This window comes from Macaca fascicularis, chromosome 12 (assembly GCF_037993035.2).
Source record: "Macaca fascicularis isolate 582-1 chromosome 12, T2T-MFA8v1.1".
In the NCBI taxonomy this organism is placed as follows: domain Eukaryota; kingdom Metazoa; phylum Chordata; class Mammalia; order Primates; family Cercopithecidae; genus Macaca; species Macaca fascicularis.
Window position 1 is genome coordinate 3,218,978 of NC_088386.1, and position 17,246 is coordinate 3,236,223.

Here is a 17,246-nt window from a genome sequence, read left to right on the forward strand (position 1 = left end):
GCAAACCTTGGCCAACGAGGAGATCACCCAGGGAAGAAAGGAAACAGCGCTCAGAGCGCACCTCCTGAGGGTCTGGCTGTGTCCGCTGACCTCCTGGAATCCCAGGCCAGCACTGGACTCTGCGTTTCTGTCCATTTTCCAAGACATGACACTGAGGACTCATAGCGGGGAGTAGCAAGAAGTGGTGGGGAGTAGCATAATGCAAGCTGCCCCGCCAACGAGCGCTCGAGCTGCCTTCCACTTGGCTCAAGTGTCCACTGATGGGTGGCTCATGTGACTTGACTTTCAGACCCCAGAAACTCACCTACAGCCTTGGGGTCTCAGGTGCATGCGCAGCGCTTCAATCAAAGTGGAAGACTGTAGCCAGCCAGGCAGATTTCCCTCCTCTTAAGAGAATTCTAGAAAGAAAGGGCTTCCTGGCTAATGTGGGTGCTCCCCATCAGCCAGTGTGGCAGGTATGAAGTTTGATTAAATAGCTCCTTCGGGGAGATGTTGCTCCATGGGTCAGACTGCTATGGCTCCCATTCAAGGGTGGGACCTTATCACGGGCACTTCTTCCCTGCCTGGGCCTCAGTTCCCCCTTGGGACAGTGAGATCATCACAGGGTGGGGCCATGGCCCAACTACCGATGGCTTCGTTGGCCTTCAGAGCTGCTCCAGCTTTCCCTTGAACACTCTGGGTCCACATTCCTCCTTGGTGGCAGTGACAGTCACCATGCGCTGAGGAGTGGCCCCTGTAGACGCTCTCCCTGCCCTCACTCCTGGCCTGGGGAGCTGGGGCAAGTGCAGAGGTGGGGAAGGGCAGGGTTCTGGGGCTCACAGCAGGAATCAGGATTCCAGCCTTGCTGACTCTCACGGGGTGACAGTGGTTGACCCTGGAACCAGGGTCTTAACCCCTTTGAACCTCAGTTTTCTCTTCTGTAAATGGGTACCACAGCCTACCCTCGCAGATTTGCTGATGGAATTGGAAATGACACCTCTACAGTGCCTGGCACCCAGTAGGTCTCCAAAACAGCAGTCTTAATTATGATGTAACACTTGGTAGAGGATTCTTATCTGGGTAAAAACATCTCGGGGGTGGACCCGGGGCAGCTGTGGTCCCCTAGGCCATACAGGAAGGCTCCTCAGGGCTCAGCCACAGGCTGTGTTAAAGGGCTGCAGGCAGAAGCAGACGGGTCCAACCACACTGCAGGGCGGCCCCACCTGTGTGGGATGGGGACTGCACCCCCATCCACAGCGGATATTCCTGCAGTCCCTTTGGAAAATGCATGCCGCCCGCCCAGCTGGGTTTGGGGGTGTTGGTTTTTCCAGCTCTCTGCGTTTGCTTCCGGGAGGGCTTTCTGGTGTGATGCTGTCTATGTTTAACAGCTTTACTGAGGCATAATTGTGACACCCCATGATCGCTTCCAGCCCCTAACAGAACGGAAGGCAGGGCACCCCGCCTGCCCCGTCCCCGGCAGGGCTTGATGTGGACACTGGGACCCCAGCCTGGCAGCCGGACTCGCTCCCAGAGCCGCGCTGGCCTGAACCAACACACTAGGGCCCACCGGGGCCGGCCCTGCAGCTGTGAGATCCTGGCAGGTCCCAGCCCGGCTCCTGCGCTTCCGACGGGCAGCAGCCTCCGAGTACTGCCAAAGCCCAAGCAGCGTGAGTGGGTACCTGGCGGGAACCCCCGCCCCACGAATGCTGCGTGCTTGCCAGGCTGGGCAGCGGCGAGCGAGGAACCCGCACCACCGGGGCCACACGTGAGCCAAAGGGGAGCGAGGCCTCCGCAGCCAGGATGGGCCCGGGCCGCTGGACTCTCCCACCGACCCACGACAGCCAGAATCTTTGGTGGGCACTCAAGATTCTTAAGACCTGGCTCAATGTTTTATAACTCTTTCATTGGAGTATCATAAGCATGGAAGGGGGGAAACGCACCGTGTCTGAAATTGCTTTCAAACAAGGAGGGAGCCATAAAGCTGGTCCGCAGGCCTCGGCAGACAGCCCAACATCTCTCAATGCCGGGCTGCGGGGCACCGTCCCAAAGCCAGCCGCGGGGGTGAGGGGGTCGGGCAGGAACGGAAAGCCTGGCTTTCCCTCTCGGCTCCCGCGGTGCGCGGCCCCCGCCGCCCTGGTCCCTGGAAGTGCAGCCCAGTCGGCTGCGTCTCACTTCAGCGCCCCGGAGTGCAAGGTCAAGGCCTTTCCTCCCGCGCGGGCTGCAGGGACGCGGGCGGCGGGACTCGGGGAGGAGGTGGTACGGACCCAGGCTTCGGAGGCTCCAGCCGCCGCGCCCCCCACCCCCCGCCGCGGCCCCAGCCAGGAGAGCCTCCCACGCCTGGGCTCCGCGCGGCCGGTTGGTCCCCCACGCCCCTGTGGGAGGAATCACCTCCCAGTCCCCGGCTGCCCGCCCGCGAGCGGCCCTGCCACGGCCGCAGACCCTGGTCCCGCGCCCAGCACCCGCGGCGGCCCCCGGCACTCCGGGGGCGGGGCCGAGGATCGGCGCGGGCGGCGACGTCAAGAGACGCCACGGGGGCGGGCCGGGGGCGGGCCGGGGCGGGGCGGCGGCGGACTGCGGAGACGCGGCGGCGCGCGGGGCGGCGCAGAGCGTTCTCGGCGCGGAGCGAAGCGGAGCTTGCGGGTGCGGGGGGCGCGGGGCGCGCCGTGCGGGCCGGGGCCGGGAGCTGGGCCGAGCGGGAGCGGAGTCGGGCGTCGGGCCCGGGGAGCTGGGGCCGGGCGAGGAGCAGCCATGGCGCCGCGGAGGGTCGGGGCCCGAGCCGCTGCGGGCGGCCTGGGCGCCGAGTAGCCGGGCCGGGCCGGAGCGCGGGTGGCGGCGGAGGCAGCTGCGCCCGCGCCCCCCGCCCTCCCAGGCCCCGCGCCCCGCGCCCGGGCCCCGGCGATGGTGACACATGCGGCGGCGGCGCGCCGGCGGCAGGACCATGGTTGAGCGCGCCAGCAAGTTCGTGCTGGTGGTGGCGGGCTCGGTGTGCTTCATGCTCATCTTGTACCAGTACGCGGGCCCGGGACTGAGCCTGGGCGCGCCCGGCGGCCGCGCGCCGCCCGACGACCTGGACCTGTTCCCCACGCCCGATCCCCACTACGAGAAGAAGTACTACTTCCCGGTCCGCGAGCTGGAGCGCTCGCTGCGCTTCGACATGAAGGGCGACGACGTGATCGTCTTCCTGCACATCCAGAAGACGGGCGGCACCACCTTCGGCCGCCACCTCGTGCAGAACGTACGCCTCGAGGTGCCCTGCGACTGCCGGCCCGGCCAGAAGAAGTGCACCTGCTACCGGCCCAACCGCCGCGAGACTTGGCTCTTCTCCCGCTTCTCCACCGGCTGGAGCTGCGGGCTGCACGCCGACTGGACCGAGCTCACCAACTGCGTGCCCGGCGTGCTGGACCGCCGCGACTCCGCCGCGCTGCGCACGCCCAGGTGAGCGCCGGGGCGGCGGGATCCTCGCGCAGCTGCGCCCCCGAGGCCGGGCCTTATGCCCGCCGTGCAGTGCTGGGTCGGCCCTGCCTTCCTCACCCGCTTCTGCCCTCTTGGGGGCCCCCACTCGCCGCCACCCCTCCCGACCTGCCGGGCACCCGAGGCTCCCAGCTCCTCTGGTTTGGCCGGCTGTCACCGCGCTTTCTGAGCTCGCTCTCACCCTCTTTTCCTTGCATGGTGCTGCCCCACTGCCGGCTTGGCTGCGCAGCGCCCGGGTTTTCTCCAGGGTCCCCGCCCGCTGCCCTCGGGCCACCTTACCTGCTGTGCGCCGCGATGTCTGGCCCGCCGGACTTGGGGACGCGGGTTTCTGGGTGTATGCGTGGCCCACCTGGAGTATTGGCTTCCCCGTGCCGCTTCGGTGCTGTGGTCCCAAAAGTGCAAGGGAGAGTAGTGAGGTGCCGCCCCTGTGCCTGGAGTGCCTGCCTTCAGAGGGTGGGGGAGCTGCCAGGGAAGGGGGCTGGCTCTGCCCGCCTGCCTGCCGGTGTGTACAGGTAGAACAAAGGCCCTGTTGACCTGGGGCTGGGGGCGGGGAGGAGGCAGTACCGTCTGTCCTCCCAGTGGGGCTTTCCAGCCAAATTCTTCCAGGCACAAGCTTGCCTGAAGAGAGGAACAAAAGCCAGCCGATGGGGGACCACCTTCCCCAGGAAGCCACCAGCCAGGATGGGGGTAGCTGAGCTGGTCCAGGGAACCTGTGCTGCCACACCTCTTTCTTGGGGTCCCCCAGCCCCATGTCTGCGGGAGTTGGGGAGCACAGAGCTGAGCTGCGTGAGGACACAGGGCATGGGAGGGGTGCCGGGGCAGCTCTCCTGGGAAGCCGTTTGTAGGGGAACCTGGGGTGCTGCTGGGTTTCCAGCAGTTAAAGTTGGGTTATTCGGGGCCTTCCTTCCCAAAGTCTGGGCTGGCAAGGGCCAGGAGCAGGGCTTCTTGTCTGCCTTTTGTTTCTCTTCCAAATTTGCCTTCGGGCTGAGTTTGCAGACAGGCTGGTGATAGGAGGCTGGGTGGTTGTAGGCATGTTGGCTGGCACTCTTGGGTCCAGAGGCTGCAGGCTCTCAGGTGTGCTTGGGGAGCCTGGAAGGTCCGGCCAGCCTGGAGCTGAGCAGAGTCCAAGTCACTGCTCCCCTGCACAGCCCTCAGTCCTTGCTCTGGTCTTTCTCAGACTGTCAGGAAATGGGGGTCCTAGAGTTGGAGGAGCGTCTTCCCACTTTCATTTCTCCCCCCACCCCCCACTGTACACACACACACACACACACACGCACGCACAGCAGCTCCCAGCCTGGGAGGTGATGTTCTGAGCCCCTTAGGGCCACATTCTACACTTGGTGGTCACAGAAATGCCTGTCTAGGGCCCATGAAGGATTACTTCCGGCCCAGCACTTGGTCTGCTTTGCACAGATCCACGTTCCTGCTGCAGGGCCCCCAGCCCCGGTCCAGCCGCTCTATGCTAGACTGAGCTGTGCCTGGGACTGCCGCCATGCCCCCACCGCCTTTCTGCCAGCCGGAGCAGTAGGCTTCCAGAATTGGTCACTGACCAGTACCAACAGGCGCCTCCCTACCTGTGGCGGGTAAGAGGGTGGGGGCCACCCCCTTTGCCAGAGGGACTTGGAACGGCAGCCTAAGAGGAGTGCGTGGAAGCTTCAGGCTGCCAAGAAGCCAGAGCCTTTGAAGCAAGCCTGCTCAGCAGAGGCCACCTCAGCCCTAGATTGCAACCAGCACACTCTCCCTGCAGCCCCGCATGCCTGTGGGTCCCCACGGTGAAGGGCCTTGGCCTTCTTTCTCTGGAGTTTGTCCATGAGAGTGGGAGGACCAGGTGGGGCTGATGGGGCGCCAGGTGCTGTGCCAGGGCGGCCCGGCTCCCCCTGCCCAGGGAGCATGTGTGGAGCAAGAACGGAAAACACAGATGCCTCTCGCGGAGGTGGGCTGCCAGCCTGGAAACTGCTAGCTCAGCAGCATGCGGCGGGGTTGGGAGGGGCTTCCAGGGCCTTCAGGATGCCCCCTCTGCCGCCCACTCTGGAAGTGGGTTGTGCTACCAGGCAGGTGACAGCATCCTGCCCCCCGAGTCCCTCTTCTCTGCCTCCACTCCCTTCATTTCTGTTGCAGGCACTAGGTAGATTGCTTTTTTAATGAGCTTCCTCAGGAGGCCAAGGTAATCTTGGCTTTGTGCTGGCAGGGCCGAGCTGCACCGAGGTCCACCTGCTGAGTGCTACCCCGCCACCTGAGTCCTCTGGCCCAGGCTGGGGCTGGGCTAAGCCGCTGTGCTGTGGCGGTTGGGATGCGCTTCCCCCATCTGCCCAGGGACCCAGCTACTCTCTATCAGGGGCAGTGCCCGTCCCTGCTGGGGTGCCTGGTGTTAAGTGGGCTTGGTGTCAGGAGACTCAGGTGTCACCCTGGCCCTCCTGCGATGTCTTCACTCTGACTCTGCACTGCCCTCTCCGTGTTCTCTGGGGACTGAGATCCTCTTCCTCCTGTCTCTGCCCACCTCCCTGCCCAAGGCTGGCTCCTGGAACCTCTCCACCAAGCCCCTCCCATCCCCTGCCGCGGTTTGGGAGGGCCTCAGTGGGCCTGTGGTGTGTGTAAGAGAGGTGGGGCTCTTCCCGGCTGCCAGCCTCCCCATTGCACAGCATCAGCCTGGGCTGCTCTCAGCTGGGCGTACACTCAGGTGACACATGGAGATGAACAGGATTTTGACATCTTCCTGGAATACGGTTTGGAACTTCTAGTGGCTGTTAGTGCTTGGCTGCCTTGGTAGAGAGAAATGAGTGTGAGCAGAGCGTTGGCGGGTCCCTCTTTGGTCCTGTGTTCACTGTGGGGGCTGCCTCATCCGCCAACATTAGCCAGGGTTCGTGTAAGACTGCCCTGGAAGGACGTTTGCTGGCTGGCCTTGAAGAGGTGTGGCCATCCCCAGGCAGCAGCCAAATAGCCAGCCATTCCAGGGACCACTCGGTTAGAATGTCTCAGCACCGCATGCTCTGCTGTCGCTCAGAGGGTCCGGACGGTGCTCCAGAGCGAGAACCTCCCCCTTCCTCTGCCTGAAGGTAACACAGGAGGAGGTGTGGTCAGGGCCTTGCCTGGGCCACCCTGGAAATGTCCCTGAGATCATGTAGGCTTCATTTGGAGCCATGGAGGGCATCTGGAGCCCAAGTGTGGCATCTGGGCCACCTTGGCCGGGGTCCCGGGCCCAGCTCACATCCTCTCTGCACCAGGGCCTCTCTGGAGCCCTCAGTGGGCTCAAAGCCTCTGTGACATTGGCCTACAGAGACAATGTTTCCTTGCAGGAGGGTTGGCGCAGGAGCCCGCAGGTTCGTGATGTGCTCTCGGTGCCTGCAGCCTCGCCTTTGACCTGCCCTCCGTGATCCTGAAGCCTTCTCAGACTCCGGAAATCCGCCTGGTGCTAGGCCTGTGTGCCCTCCACCTGGCGTGCCTGCTCTCCTCTTCCACTGTTCTGCCTGCTCCTCCCCTCCCTTCAGTCTCTGCTCAGATGCCCCTTCCTCCAGGAAGCCTTCCCTGGCTTTCTGTTCCTAGACTCCCCTGTTGCCTTAGGCGCCTCAACTGCTCTCCCATCTGCCACCCTGGCACCTGCACAGTGCATTGGCACTGCTGTGGCCTGATGCTGAGTAGGCACTGCCCTCTTGCTGGCACCGTGAGAATGTTTTTTCTTCCTGGGCTCTGCAGGATCTGGGCTCTGTCCCCGCCCTTTCCCTGTGACTCAAGTTCACGGAGTCGGCCTTGAGTGTCATGCTGTTCCCTGAGAACCTGGGGGACTCTTTGGTGAGGCAGACCAGGCGGGGGTGGGCTTAGATGAGAGCCTTTGTTTCTGTGGCACACGACAGTTCCCACCCTACCTGCATAATCCGTTTCTTCTTTGAGATCAAGGGACAAGCCCTCATCTGCTGTGATGGGGACAGATGTTACCCAGAGCATGTGACTGGGGCCAATGAGCAGGACCTGGGGACCGGGCTGGGGGTGTCACTGTTGCCTGCATTGCCTAGAGAGTCTTGGTTACGATGAGAAGGGAATCTGTGGTTAAGATGCTCCTGGATTTTCACTAAAAACAGATTTTTTTTTTTAAAAAAAAAGTCCTTTTTTTAAAGCAGACACATGATAAGGCAAACTTACAAATGGTTTGGTGACGGGATCATTTTAGACGGTCCTCTGGCTTGGGAGATCATTTCTGCTGTGCTGCTCTGGTGGTCTTCAAGCCAGAGTTTCCTGTCCTAGGCACTTCATCCGTAAAACGTGGGCAGGGAGCCCTGGGGACTCCTGCTCCTGCATCAGAGAGCCCAGTCCCAGAGAGTGCAGCGCCCACCTGGGTCCCCAGGGCCAGGGAATCCAGGTTTCTTCCTCAGCGGGAGTTCGGCTGCCATGCGGGGGGAATGGCCACGTCGGGTCTGGCGTCCTCCAGGGCCTGGTTTTGTCGTCCTTTCAGGACTTGGAGGCTTTTTCTTTCACGCCCCCTTTGTTGTGGTTCTAATGATTGTTTGGTAGGTGAGTGGGAGGAAAGTACGAGGCAGAGGAAGAGAAGGAAAATCATCCATTCCCCATGCATGGTTTTTCCACTGTAATCGAAGCCATCGCATAAATTACACCATAAACGTTGTCTGTTGTCATTAAAAACTTAATATTTGAGTGGCTGCAGCTGCTGCGCTCTGGGTGTGCCACCGCTGGCTGGCAGTGGGTGAGCGTGCAGGTTGCCCATTCTGTACTCGGTGGGGACTGCTCCTTGTGTGTGAATATTCCGCTTAGCTCTGGTTTCCTTTGGTGATTGCTGGGAGTGGAATTTCTGAGTTGAAGAGTCTGAATGTTTTACTGCTCTCGGTGGAAGCGTTACCTTCCTCTTCGGAACACCCGCTCCTGGTGTGCTCCCACCTGTGGTCTATGAGCACCCACGTCAGGGACACGCTCATTGGTACTGAATAGCTTGTGAATTTTTTTTTTTTTTTTTGAGACGGAGTCCCACTCTGTCCAGTGCAGTCTGGACCATGGCACGATCTCAGCTCACTGCAACCTCTACCTACCGGTTTCAAGCGATTCTCCTGCCTCAGCCTCCCACGTAGCTGGGATTACAGGTGCCCGTCACCACACCTGGCTAATTTTTTTATACTTTTAGTAGAGACGGGATTTCACCATGTTGACCAGGCTAGTCTCGAACTTGGGACCTCAGGTGATCTGCCCACCTTCGCCTGTGAAAGTGCTGGGATGACAGGTGCGAGCCACTGCACCAGCCTATTGTGAATTTCTTTTTTAATTTATTTTCTTCAATCACCCAAAAGTACCAATCTTCTGGCTTTTATTGCAAAGCCTTGCCCCACGAGTGCACCCTCGGGGTGGCCCATCTATGTAGGGCGCTTGGGAGCAGCCGTGCCCAGTCACCCACGTGTCCTCACCTGCTGACAGGTGACTGAGTTTCACCCCTGCTGAGAGAGGGGTGCAGCTCCCAGGGGCCTGGGATGCACCCTCTCTGGGTGCCCATCACTGTCCCACGTGGCATTTTGTGGGACTGAATTCCACCTCTCTGAGGCAGGCGTGACAAGCCATGGGGCTTGTAGAGAGGCTGGCAGGGTGGCTCTTGTCCCCTGAGTGCTTAACAGGCACTTGGAATGGGTCATCTTTGGCCCCAGTACTCCCACAAGACACGTATATGAAGATCGGCCCCATTTTCCACACAAGTCAGGCCCCAGAGATGGTGGAGAATGTGTCAGCCCCTCAGCCTGGAGGGCCAGGAGCTGGCATGTGGACATCTGTCTGTCTGTCTGTCCTGAAGGCGGTATGCCGCAGCCAGCCCTCTGCTCCCCGCCACCCCTGCATGCCTGTGGAAGGGTGTCTGCAGGCGGGAACGATCGCCGCCGGCCCAGGCCAGCCAGATGCGGAACGCCGGGGCTTCTGAGACCTGGGCAGACCCGGGCAGTTTCCCACGTGGGCCTGTGTTGTAGCGTTTACTGGAAGACATCTGGCGGCCTTCACTCAGAGCAGAAGGACGGGCATCACGCCTGGGCTCTGGGCTCTGCAAAGGTAGTGCTGGTGAGGCTGCCTGAGAGTCGGCCCCCTGGCAGCAGAGACTGCCCATGGCGGTGCCTGACTGCTGGCACAGTGTGGCCAGCCCCTTCCGCCACCTCCCCGTAAGATCGGGCTGTTTTCAGGTACTCCTCTGGTCCTGCACCACCGATGCCACCACCAGCCCAGGGAGGGTCAGCCGTGCAGGGGCAGTGCTGTGAGCGTGTGTGGGTGCAGTTGGGTCTAGGCCATCCCTCTGCTCCTATGTCCTTGCTCTGCCCCAGTGGGTGCTGGAGGGTGAGGAGGTGGGAAGCCCAGGAGTCTCCCCAGCCCCTCAGCTTCCCTCTCTGGGTGCCATCACCATCCCACGTGGCATTTTGTGGGGCTGAATTCCCCTATGAAAGACTGGGGGGTGTTTCTGGGTCAGACCTCGAGCATCACGGAGGCAGCAGGACTGGGCTCAGCCCCCACTTGGTGGTAGCGTGTGGTGGGTCTTTCGGGTCTGAGACGGGAAGAGCGTGAGAAGCCGAGCTCCGGGGAGCAGTTACCGAGTGGTGGCATGCGGGGCCCCGTCAGAGGGGAGCCCCACTGGAAGGGCTGCGTGATTCAGGCGGGAGGCAGACTCGGGCCATCCCCTGCCAGCTGCTTTTCGGGCACTTCTCTGCAGCCACCTGGACACTCATTGGCACCTGCTCTCCTGTCCTTGAGGCCCACTCCACACGGCAGCAGTTATAGGTGAGGTGACATTTTGTCTGCAAAAAGGTTTTCATCTCTTAAGACCATTGTTCTGTTGCCTTTTCAGAGACTCAGTTGGCTCTTTCTATGAAGATTTGCTGTCTGTTTGGGGTTTGGGTGGGGTATGTTATGCTGAAAAAATAGGTCTAGACCTAGGGGATAAGGTTGCTCCACCCAAATGACAGTGAGCTGGTGGCAGCGAGAGGCATGGGCTGCAGTGCCCTGAGTGAGTGGAGAAGCCTCCCACGTACACGGTTTGCAGGATGAGCAGGGGTGTGGAATGGAAACCGCGCTTGGAAAGCACAGTTGGGTTTCAGACACAGCATCCGAGACCCGGCCAGTCACAGCAAGAGGAGCCAGTGGAGATGGGACGGCGTGAGTGGAGACAGGCCCCTGCATGCAGGCCGGCTGCTTTCTGACTGTGGGACTTGTGGCCTAATCTCTCTGTTCCTTTCCTGAAAGTGCCTCTTTTGTGATAGGGCATTGTCCCAAGTCCCCAGCGTGCAAGGGCTGTCGTTTTGGAAAAACATGGCAGGTACATGCGCACACAGGAGCATTCAAGTGCTGATCCCAGACCACCCAACCCAGGGTAGAGGCTGTTAGAGGGCATTTAGGCTCAGCAGATGGGTGGAGGGAGGCTGTCCAGTCACCAGAGACCACACACGTCCTACCCCAGCCGTGGTGTGAAGCTGGGGCTGTCTTCCTTGACCATGGAGCGAAAACCATGCAGGACAGCTCTCCCCCTCCGCACCACCAGCTGCTCCTGAGCCAGCTCTGTGGGTGCTGGGAGCTGCGCTGAGGATTTGCACCCGTCCCTGCCAGCCTGTGGCCTTCTGCTGCCGTGGTGCCCCTGCCCTGAACTCCCTCCAGGGCGCAGGACCTCTGGGGCCTCACACCCACCCCACTGTTGGTCCTTGATTCTTTGACTCACACAGTGTGTGCTCCGGGGCTGGGGCTGGGGCCTGGCTCCCTGGGGGAGGGTGCCTGTGGGGGTGACACGCCCCACGTTCCTTGCCTCAAGGCCACCTCGGGAGCTCTTGGGTCCTCTCTGTGCAGACCAGGCACTGAGGCTGCAGTGGAGGGCACGGAATCCGTAGGGACTCAGCTGTCTGTTCAGGACCTGGGATGTGTGTTGGGTGGGCTTCTTCTGGAAAGTTCTGCTGAGAGTCCAAGGAAGAGAGGAGTGCCCTGGGCAGCCCCTCCGGAGACCTTGTGGCTGGACCCGGTGGGTCTCATGGGCCCAGGTAGAGATCTGTCTGAGCCTCAGTCTTCCCATCTCTAAAAGGGGGTGGCAGTCTGCCATTTGGTTCTGTAGAGGAACCAGTGATTTATTAACCGTGACCCCTGTGACCTCATGATCCCTCAGCCCCGGACCGTGTCCGTGTCCTATGGGAGCCATGGCCACTCATAACCCTTTGGCATTCCGCAGCCTGGTGCAGGCCCAGTTCCTCATCGGGAGAGCGAGCCGTCAGCAGCTGTCCACGTGCCGTGGGGGGACTGGCCGCGGGGCCAAGGCTTCAGTGAGAGGCAGCTCCCACAGCCTGCACCTGGCCTGCCTTTGAAGGCCACACGTGACCAGCGCAGCTGCCTGGGATTGTTTACACGGAGAACGTTAAAAGGCCCAACAGGAGGCCCGTCAGAGCAAACCGCTAATTGTCTGGAAAGATACGAACTGGAGAGACTGAAGCTCTGGAGTTAATTGTTTACGAAGCCTTGAAGGCCACAGAGGTCGGTGGCCGTGGGTGACCGCCCCCGCTGGTCATCAGCAGGGGCAGGGTCCTGTTATCTCCCTGTGACAGGGCCTCCTGCTGAGGCAGGCCTGGTCCTTGTCCAGGATCCCAGTTGTTCCCTGGGAGTGGCTCTCCACTGGTCAGCCCAGGCCACTGCTCGGAAGTTGTGTCAGGTGGACATTGGAACGTCCGATCTCTGGGGCCAGCCCAGTTGGCATTCTAGCTCTGGCCCCTTTCCCGCCTAGAGAAGTTGGGAATACTTAGCCTTGTTTTCTTCTCCTGCCTCATGGAGTGGTGGGAGATGAGAGTCCACTCTGTAAGCTCCACGCCATCCTTCACCCTCCACAGCAAACAGGGACAGAAGGTTCTGAGGGTAACCCAGCAACAAGGAGGGCAGGCCAGGCTGGCCGGGACCCACCTCGGGGCTGGGGAACCCCGGGACCGTACCAGGGGTGGCAGCAGAACAAAAGAGAGGCCCCAGGCTTGCAGCCAGACCAGCTGGGCCAAATCCTGGCTTTGCATCTCATAGGCTTCTGCAGCTCAGGTTCCCCGTCTGTAAAATGGGCACACTGATAATGCCTATGCGGTGCGTAGGCACTTGGAGTTGCACCCACAGTTCCACTGTGGCCTCTGTACTGTAAGAGGCTAATGTGGCCCGGCTCTCCTGGAGACAGGGAAGAGACCTCCAGAGCCAGCTAGGAAGTCAGCCCTTGTTCTCACTCCATGAATCGGTTGGTTTGCAGGGAGCTTCCCGCAGAGCAGCTGAAGTCTGGGCAGGTTGGGTCCTGTGATCTGGGACATCACCAAGCGTCATCACTGGCCTTCCAAGGTGATGACCTGGAGCATGTTGTGCTTTGGCTGTGGGGGTCTCCTGCTTACCTTGGGCTATGGCCTTGGGACCGCCCAGTGCCTTCCTGACTGTGCCCACTTGACAAAAGGCTGTCTCTACCAGGATCTCCCAAAAGCTCTGGCCCTCCCTGGCCAGCAGCCAGGATATAGAGACTGTGCACGTCTGTCCTGCTGCCCAGGTCGTGAGACCCTGTGGGTGGCAGCCCGACCCCACCCCCAGCCATCTGAGAACCTAGAGACCCAACCAAGAGGAACTCAGGGTCAAGAGGAGGAAGGGGTGGGTGCCGCGTGATGCTGGCCCTGCGCAGAGGCCCTCCTGGCTGAGGGCCCAGGCCTTGTTCCTCAGATGCAGTGGTTCCTCCCTTCCCTGGACCCCACCAGCTGCCATGGCCCCCTACATGGCATCTCCGGGGGTGTAACTGGGGAGCCCTGTGGAGTGTCACCTCCGTTCCCGCTGCAGCCTCGGAGCTGGGTGCGGCTCACAGGTGAAGACCCCACGCACTGTGCTCCCCCCCCCTCCGGCCTCCCCGCAGCCTCGCTCAGCACCACTGTCCTGCGTTTCGCGTGTTTCCTGCCCTTTTGTTTATGCTTTCGCTGTAGATGTGTGTATTCCTTAAACGATACACACTGCCATTTTGATGTTACTAATTTTCCAGAACCCTTATCAAACTCTCCTTGACCTTCTGCAACTTGCTGTCTTCACTCAGCCTTGTTTTGAGATCTATCCCTGTTGGTCCCTGACATGCATGTTTAATTCATTGACTGCTGGACTTAACATCAAGGTAGTCCGGACGGATCTGTGCTCGGTTCTAATGCAGCTGCGGGGAGCATTTCACTTCGGCTGTCACAGTCCAGGTGCGGCCACGGTGCTCGCACACCGTCCTTACGTGTCCCTAGGAGTGTGTCAGAGGGAGGTTCTCCTCACCACCATGCTGTGCCTGTGGTTCCCCATTGTTTGGGCGGGCACACTTGGCTCATTTCTGCCAGGCCAGGAGCCGGGAAATGGGACCTCTGTGCTCTTAGTGCGTGTCTCCCCTTGGCGGAGAGATGGCATCTCACCATGTGTTTATTGGCCACTGAGGTCTCCTCCACCGAGCTGTTCGTGTCTTTGGCCTGTTTTCCCTGCAGGGTTGTTTGTTCTTTGCACATCGGTCTGTAAGGGTTCTGTGGGTAGCATGCTGTCCGCTTCTCTCCTCCTGTTCATCGTTTCTCCGTGTGTGGGCTCGGGCCTGGGGCATCCCGGTGCCTGCACCGGGTAGGGCCAGGCTGGCCCAGGCACATCCCATCCTGCAGCTGAGACAGATGCCAAGAAGAGGTATGCCTGCTGACCTCTGAACCCCATGGGACCCTGCTGGCGGTGAGAGCTCAGCCGGGACTTGTTAGTGTGAGCGGGTGGACAGACGGCAGCTGACCAGCATCCTCCCTGCAGCACGCACCCTCCAGGGCTTTCCCTGGAGATCCTCAGTAGTGCCCACAGTGGCACCTGCATGGCCCCGAGCCCAGGAAGACCAGACGAGCAGGCAGTTCTTCCTGTGCCAGGGCCCCCTCACAGCGATTTTGCCCCATGTATTGGGGTCCCTTTGAGATTGAGTTGGAAGGAAACCCAACTAACACCAGCTAAAACCAGAGCCTGGAACCCACAGCTCTGAAGTCACAGGGTCCCCCCACCCCAACTCCCAGTGAAAATCTGGGTGGGCCTTTCCCAGAGTGAAGCCTGCCTGTGTCACCCCCCAGCCCTGCCAAGGAGCTGGATGTCCACACCCTGTGCCTCAGCCTCCCCCCATGACACTGACGACACTGCTGTTTGTGCCTCCAGCCTGGTGCCTGGCCCTGCCCTCAGTCCCCAGGCCCCTTGGGCACTGTCTGCTGCGGGAGCACCCAGGGCTGCCCCTGCGGGACACTGCTCTGTGGATGAAGCTTCTCGCACCCCCTCGGAAAGGAGCGGGGGGGTGGCAGCCCCCCCATCATCCCAGCCTTGGAATGTGCCCCCACCCCACGTGGCCCCAGCCGCATGTTTGCGGCACCCCTGCTGCTGTGCCCCTACTGGCCTCAGACAGAAGGGCCTACACCTCCCCGTCCACATGAGAATTAGAAAGCGCCTTCTGCTGTAGGGCTTGCAGGAACAAATGTTTGCAGCCCCTAGGCAGCAGGGGTAGCATCTCCCCTCTGAGTTATGAGCTTTGGAGGCTCCCGTGTAAATATTTACCTCTCTGGAGCATTGGTGACCTTGGGAGAGCGAGATCTGTAAGCACTGAGGTTTTGTGTTTGCGTCATCGTGGCCAGGGTGAGGTGGGGGTGTCGTCCTGGAGCAGGGAGCCGCCGGGCTGCGGAGTGTGCAGCTGCATTCTCCCTGGAATCCTGGTCCACATTTCCTGGCAGGGAAACCTTCACAGCGGTGCAGCCACGTCCTCCAGCCCGACCGCAGCTGATGGAGGGAAGGCCAGGGAAGGTGCTGTGCTGTGGGGTGATGCCAGCGTGGTGGCACTGCTGAGGAGTGGAGGCACAAAGGAGGGCATTCCTGTCCCAAGGGTGCAGTCCGGGAGTGGAGAGGGGCTGTGACCGACTGCCACCCACTCCAGGCCAGGCCAGTCTCATTCAGGCCTCACTGTCAGGGGCCCCGTTTTGCAGATGAGAAAACTGAGACTCAAAGAGCCTAACTCACTCATCACCTAAGGCCACCGGTGGCAGAGCTGGGATTCACACACAGGCCCATGCCTCCAGGATTTCCCCCAAACTCCTCCCAGTGACAAGGTGCAGGCTCCCCAGCGTGGGAGCCAGGCGTCAGCCAGCCAAGGTGCTGGCTCCCCAGCGTGGGAGCCAGGCGTCAGCCAGCCAAGGTGCTGGCTCCCCAGCGTGGGAGCCAGGCGTCAGCCAGGCATGGGGCTCGTGTCCACCACGGTCCCTGCCTCTGGGAGGGTAACGCAGCTGTTCTGTGAGTGGTGGGCTCTCCAGGGAGCCCAGGATGGTGCAGGGACCCTGGGCAGGTCCCAAGGGACCGCCGGCCCACCCTCCTCAAGGTCCAGCAGAGTGAGTGGCCACCTGCTGGAAGCAGCTGTCACCAGGTGTGATGCGTCAGCTCCCCTGAGAGGATCAAGGGCAGGCAGAGCAGATGGTCTCCCGGGGAGTTGAGAGGGTTGTGATGTCACCTGTAAGGAGAGGCCCTGCCCAGGCCCTAAGCCGGGGAGAAGGTGGGCCCCGGAGTGAGAGCAGGTTCCAGCTCTGCCTGGAGAACAAGGGCCTCAGTGGGCCAGACTCCAACCCTTGCCACAGCCTCCTTCCTTCCCGCCCACCACAGCCCCCAGGGCTCCAGGCCCCTCCTCTCCTGCCTCCGTTCCCTCCTGGCAGGCAGGAAGGTGAGCAGGTCTGAGCGGTTGGTTTTGCTCACGCAAGTCCAGACAGGGCTGCTTGTCGGCCCACATCCTGAACCCTGCGAAAGTATACGCCTCCCAAGTCATGCTTTCACCATCCAAGCAGGCCCGTCGGGAAGCCAAGCCCGGCAAGGAGGGGTTTGTTCCTCTGCTTTCCTGGAAGCTGGGCTGGCAACCTTCCCAGCAGAGAACATTGTTCTTATAAAGTGAGGGGTGTCAGCTTTCACCCAGTGGGTAAAAGGCAGGTAGTGGGACTGGTATGGCTGTTCCAGGACAGGAGCAAACCCCCATCCTTAAGCAAGTGGGTCAGATGGGGACCCAGGCAGGCAATGGGTCAGGCCAGCAAAGGCTGGAGAATCCCAGAATGGAGAGCTTAGGAGGCCCTCATCGCAGGGAGCCGCCTCCTGCATGACATTGACCCTGTGCATTCCACACAGATCACAGGTGCTGCCCTGGGCCACCAGGAAGACCCTGGGGACCACATTCCATGGTTTGCCACAGAGCCAGGGGATGATGGCCTGCAAGTGTGTGTGGCTGCCCAGTCACCCGTCCTCCCCAGTGCAGCCCAGCCCAGCCCGGGTGCAGGAGAGGAAGGCAGCCACTCCTGAGTGTGGTGAGATGCTGAGTGCTCCAGGGTGGGTCCTCTCACTGACCCCGTGAGGGCTGCCACCGCTGTGCAACACTGCCGTGAGCTCTCTGATGGGACCGTGTCCCTGTCACTGTCCTCTGGTACCTGGGTGCCTCCATATCTTCCCAGTGGCAGAGGGGTTTTGGGCAGCATCTGACTGCAGTGATTGTGTGCATTGCTGCAGTGCTGGGCTCCTCTCCCGAGGGCACCCGCGGGCAGAGGTCACCAGCCAGATGGGCAGGGCCAGGGTTTGAACCAGCCAGCCCAGGGACCTTTCTGGAGTCCTTTGCAGCTGTCCATTAGCAAGGCAGCCTCCAAGGGATGCCAGGGCCTTGCAGTCTGTGACAGGTACTTGTTTCGTCCTCCTGCCCCTTAACCAAAGACAACCTAGCACCCAGGCAGTGGTCCTTGTCCTGAGGGGCTAGAGGCCCTCCTCTCACCAGGCCTGTACCACGCACCATCTCCGTCCCTGGGGAG

At 61.2% G+C, this 17,246-nt stretch overlaps 1 protein-coding gene across 1 annotated transcript in view; it reads left to right on the plus strand.

Moving 5' to 3' along the window:
* The first annotated feature begins 2,580 nt into the window (after positions 1-2,580).
* The window catches only part of HS6ST1 (heparan sulfate 6-O-sulfotransferase 1), a 55,785-nt gene continuing 41,119 nt past the window's right edge, over positions 2,581-17,246 (plus strand). The window contains exon 1 of the mRNA XM_005573053.4: positions 2,581-3,414. Within this exon, the coding sequence (XP_005573110.2) occupies positions 2,888-3,414 (527 nt within the window). The 5' untranslated portion in view covers positions 2,581-2,887. The remainder of the gene's footprint in view (positions 3,415-17,246) is intronic.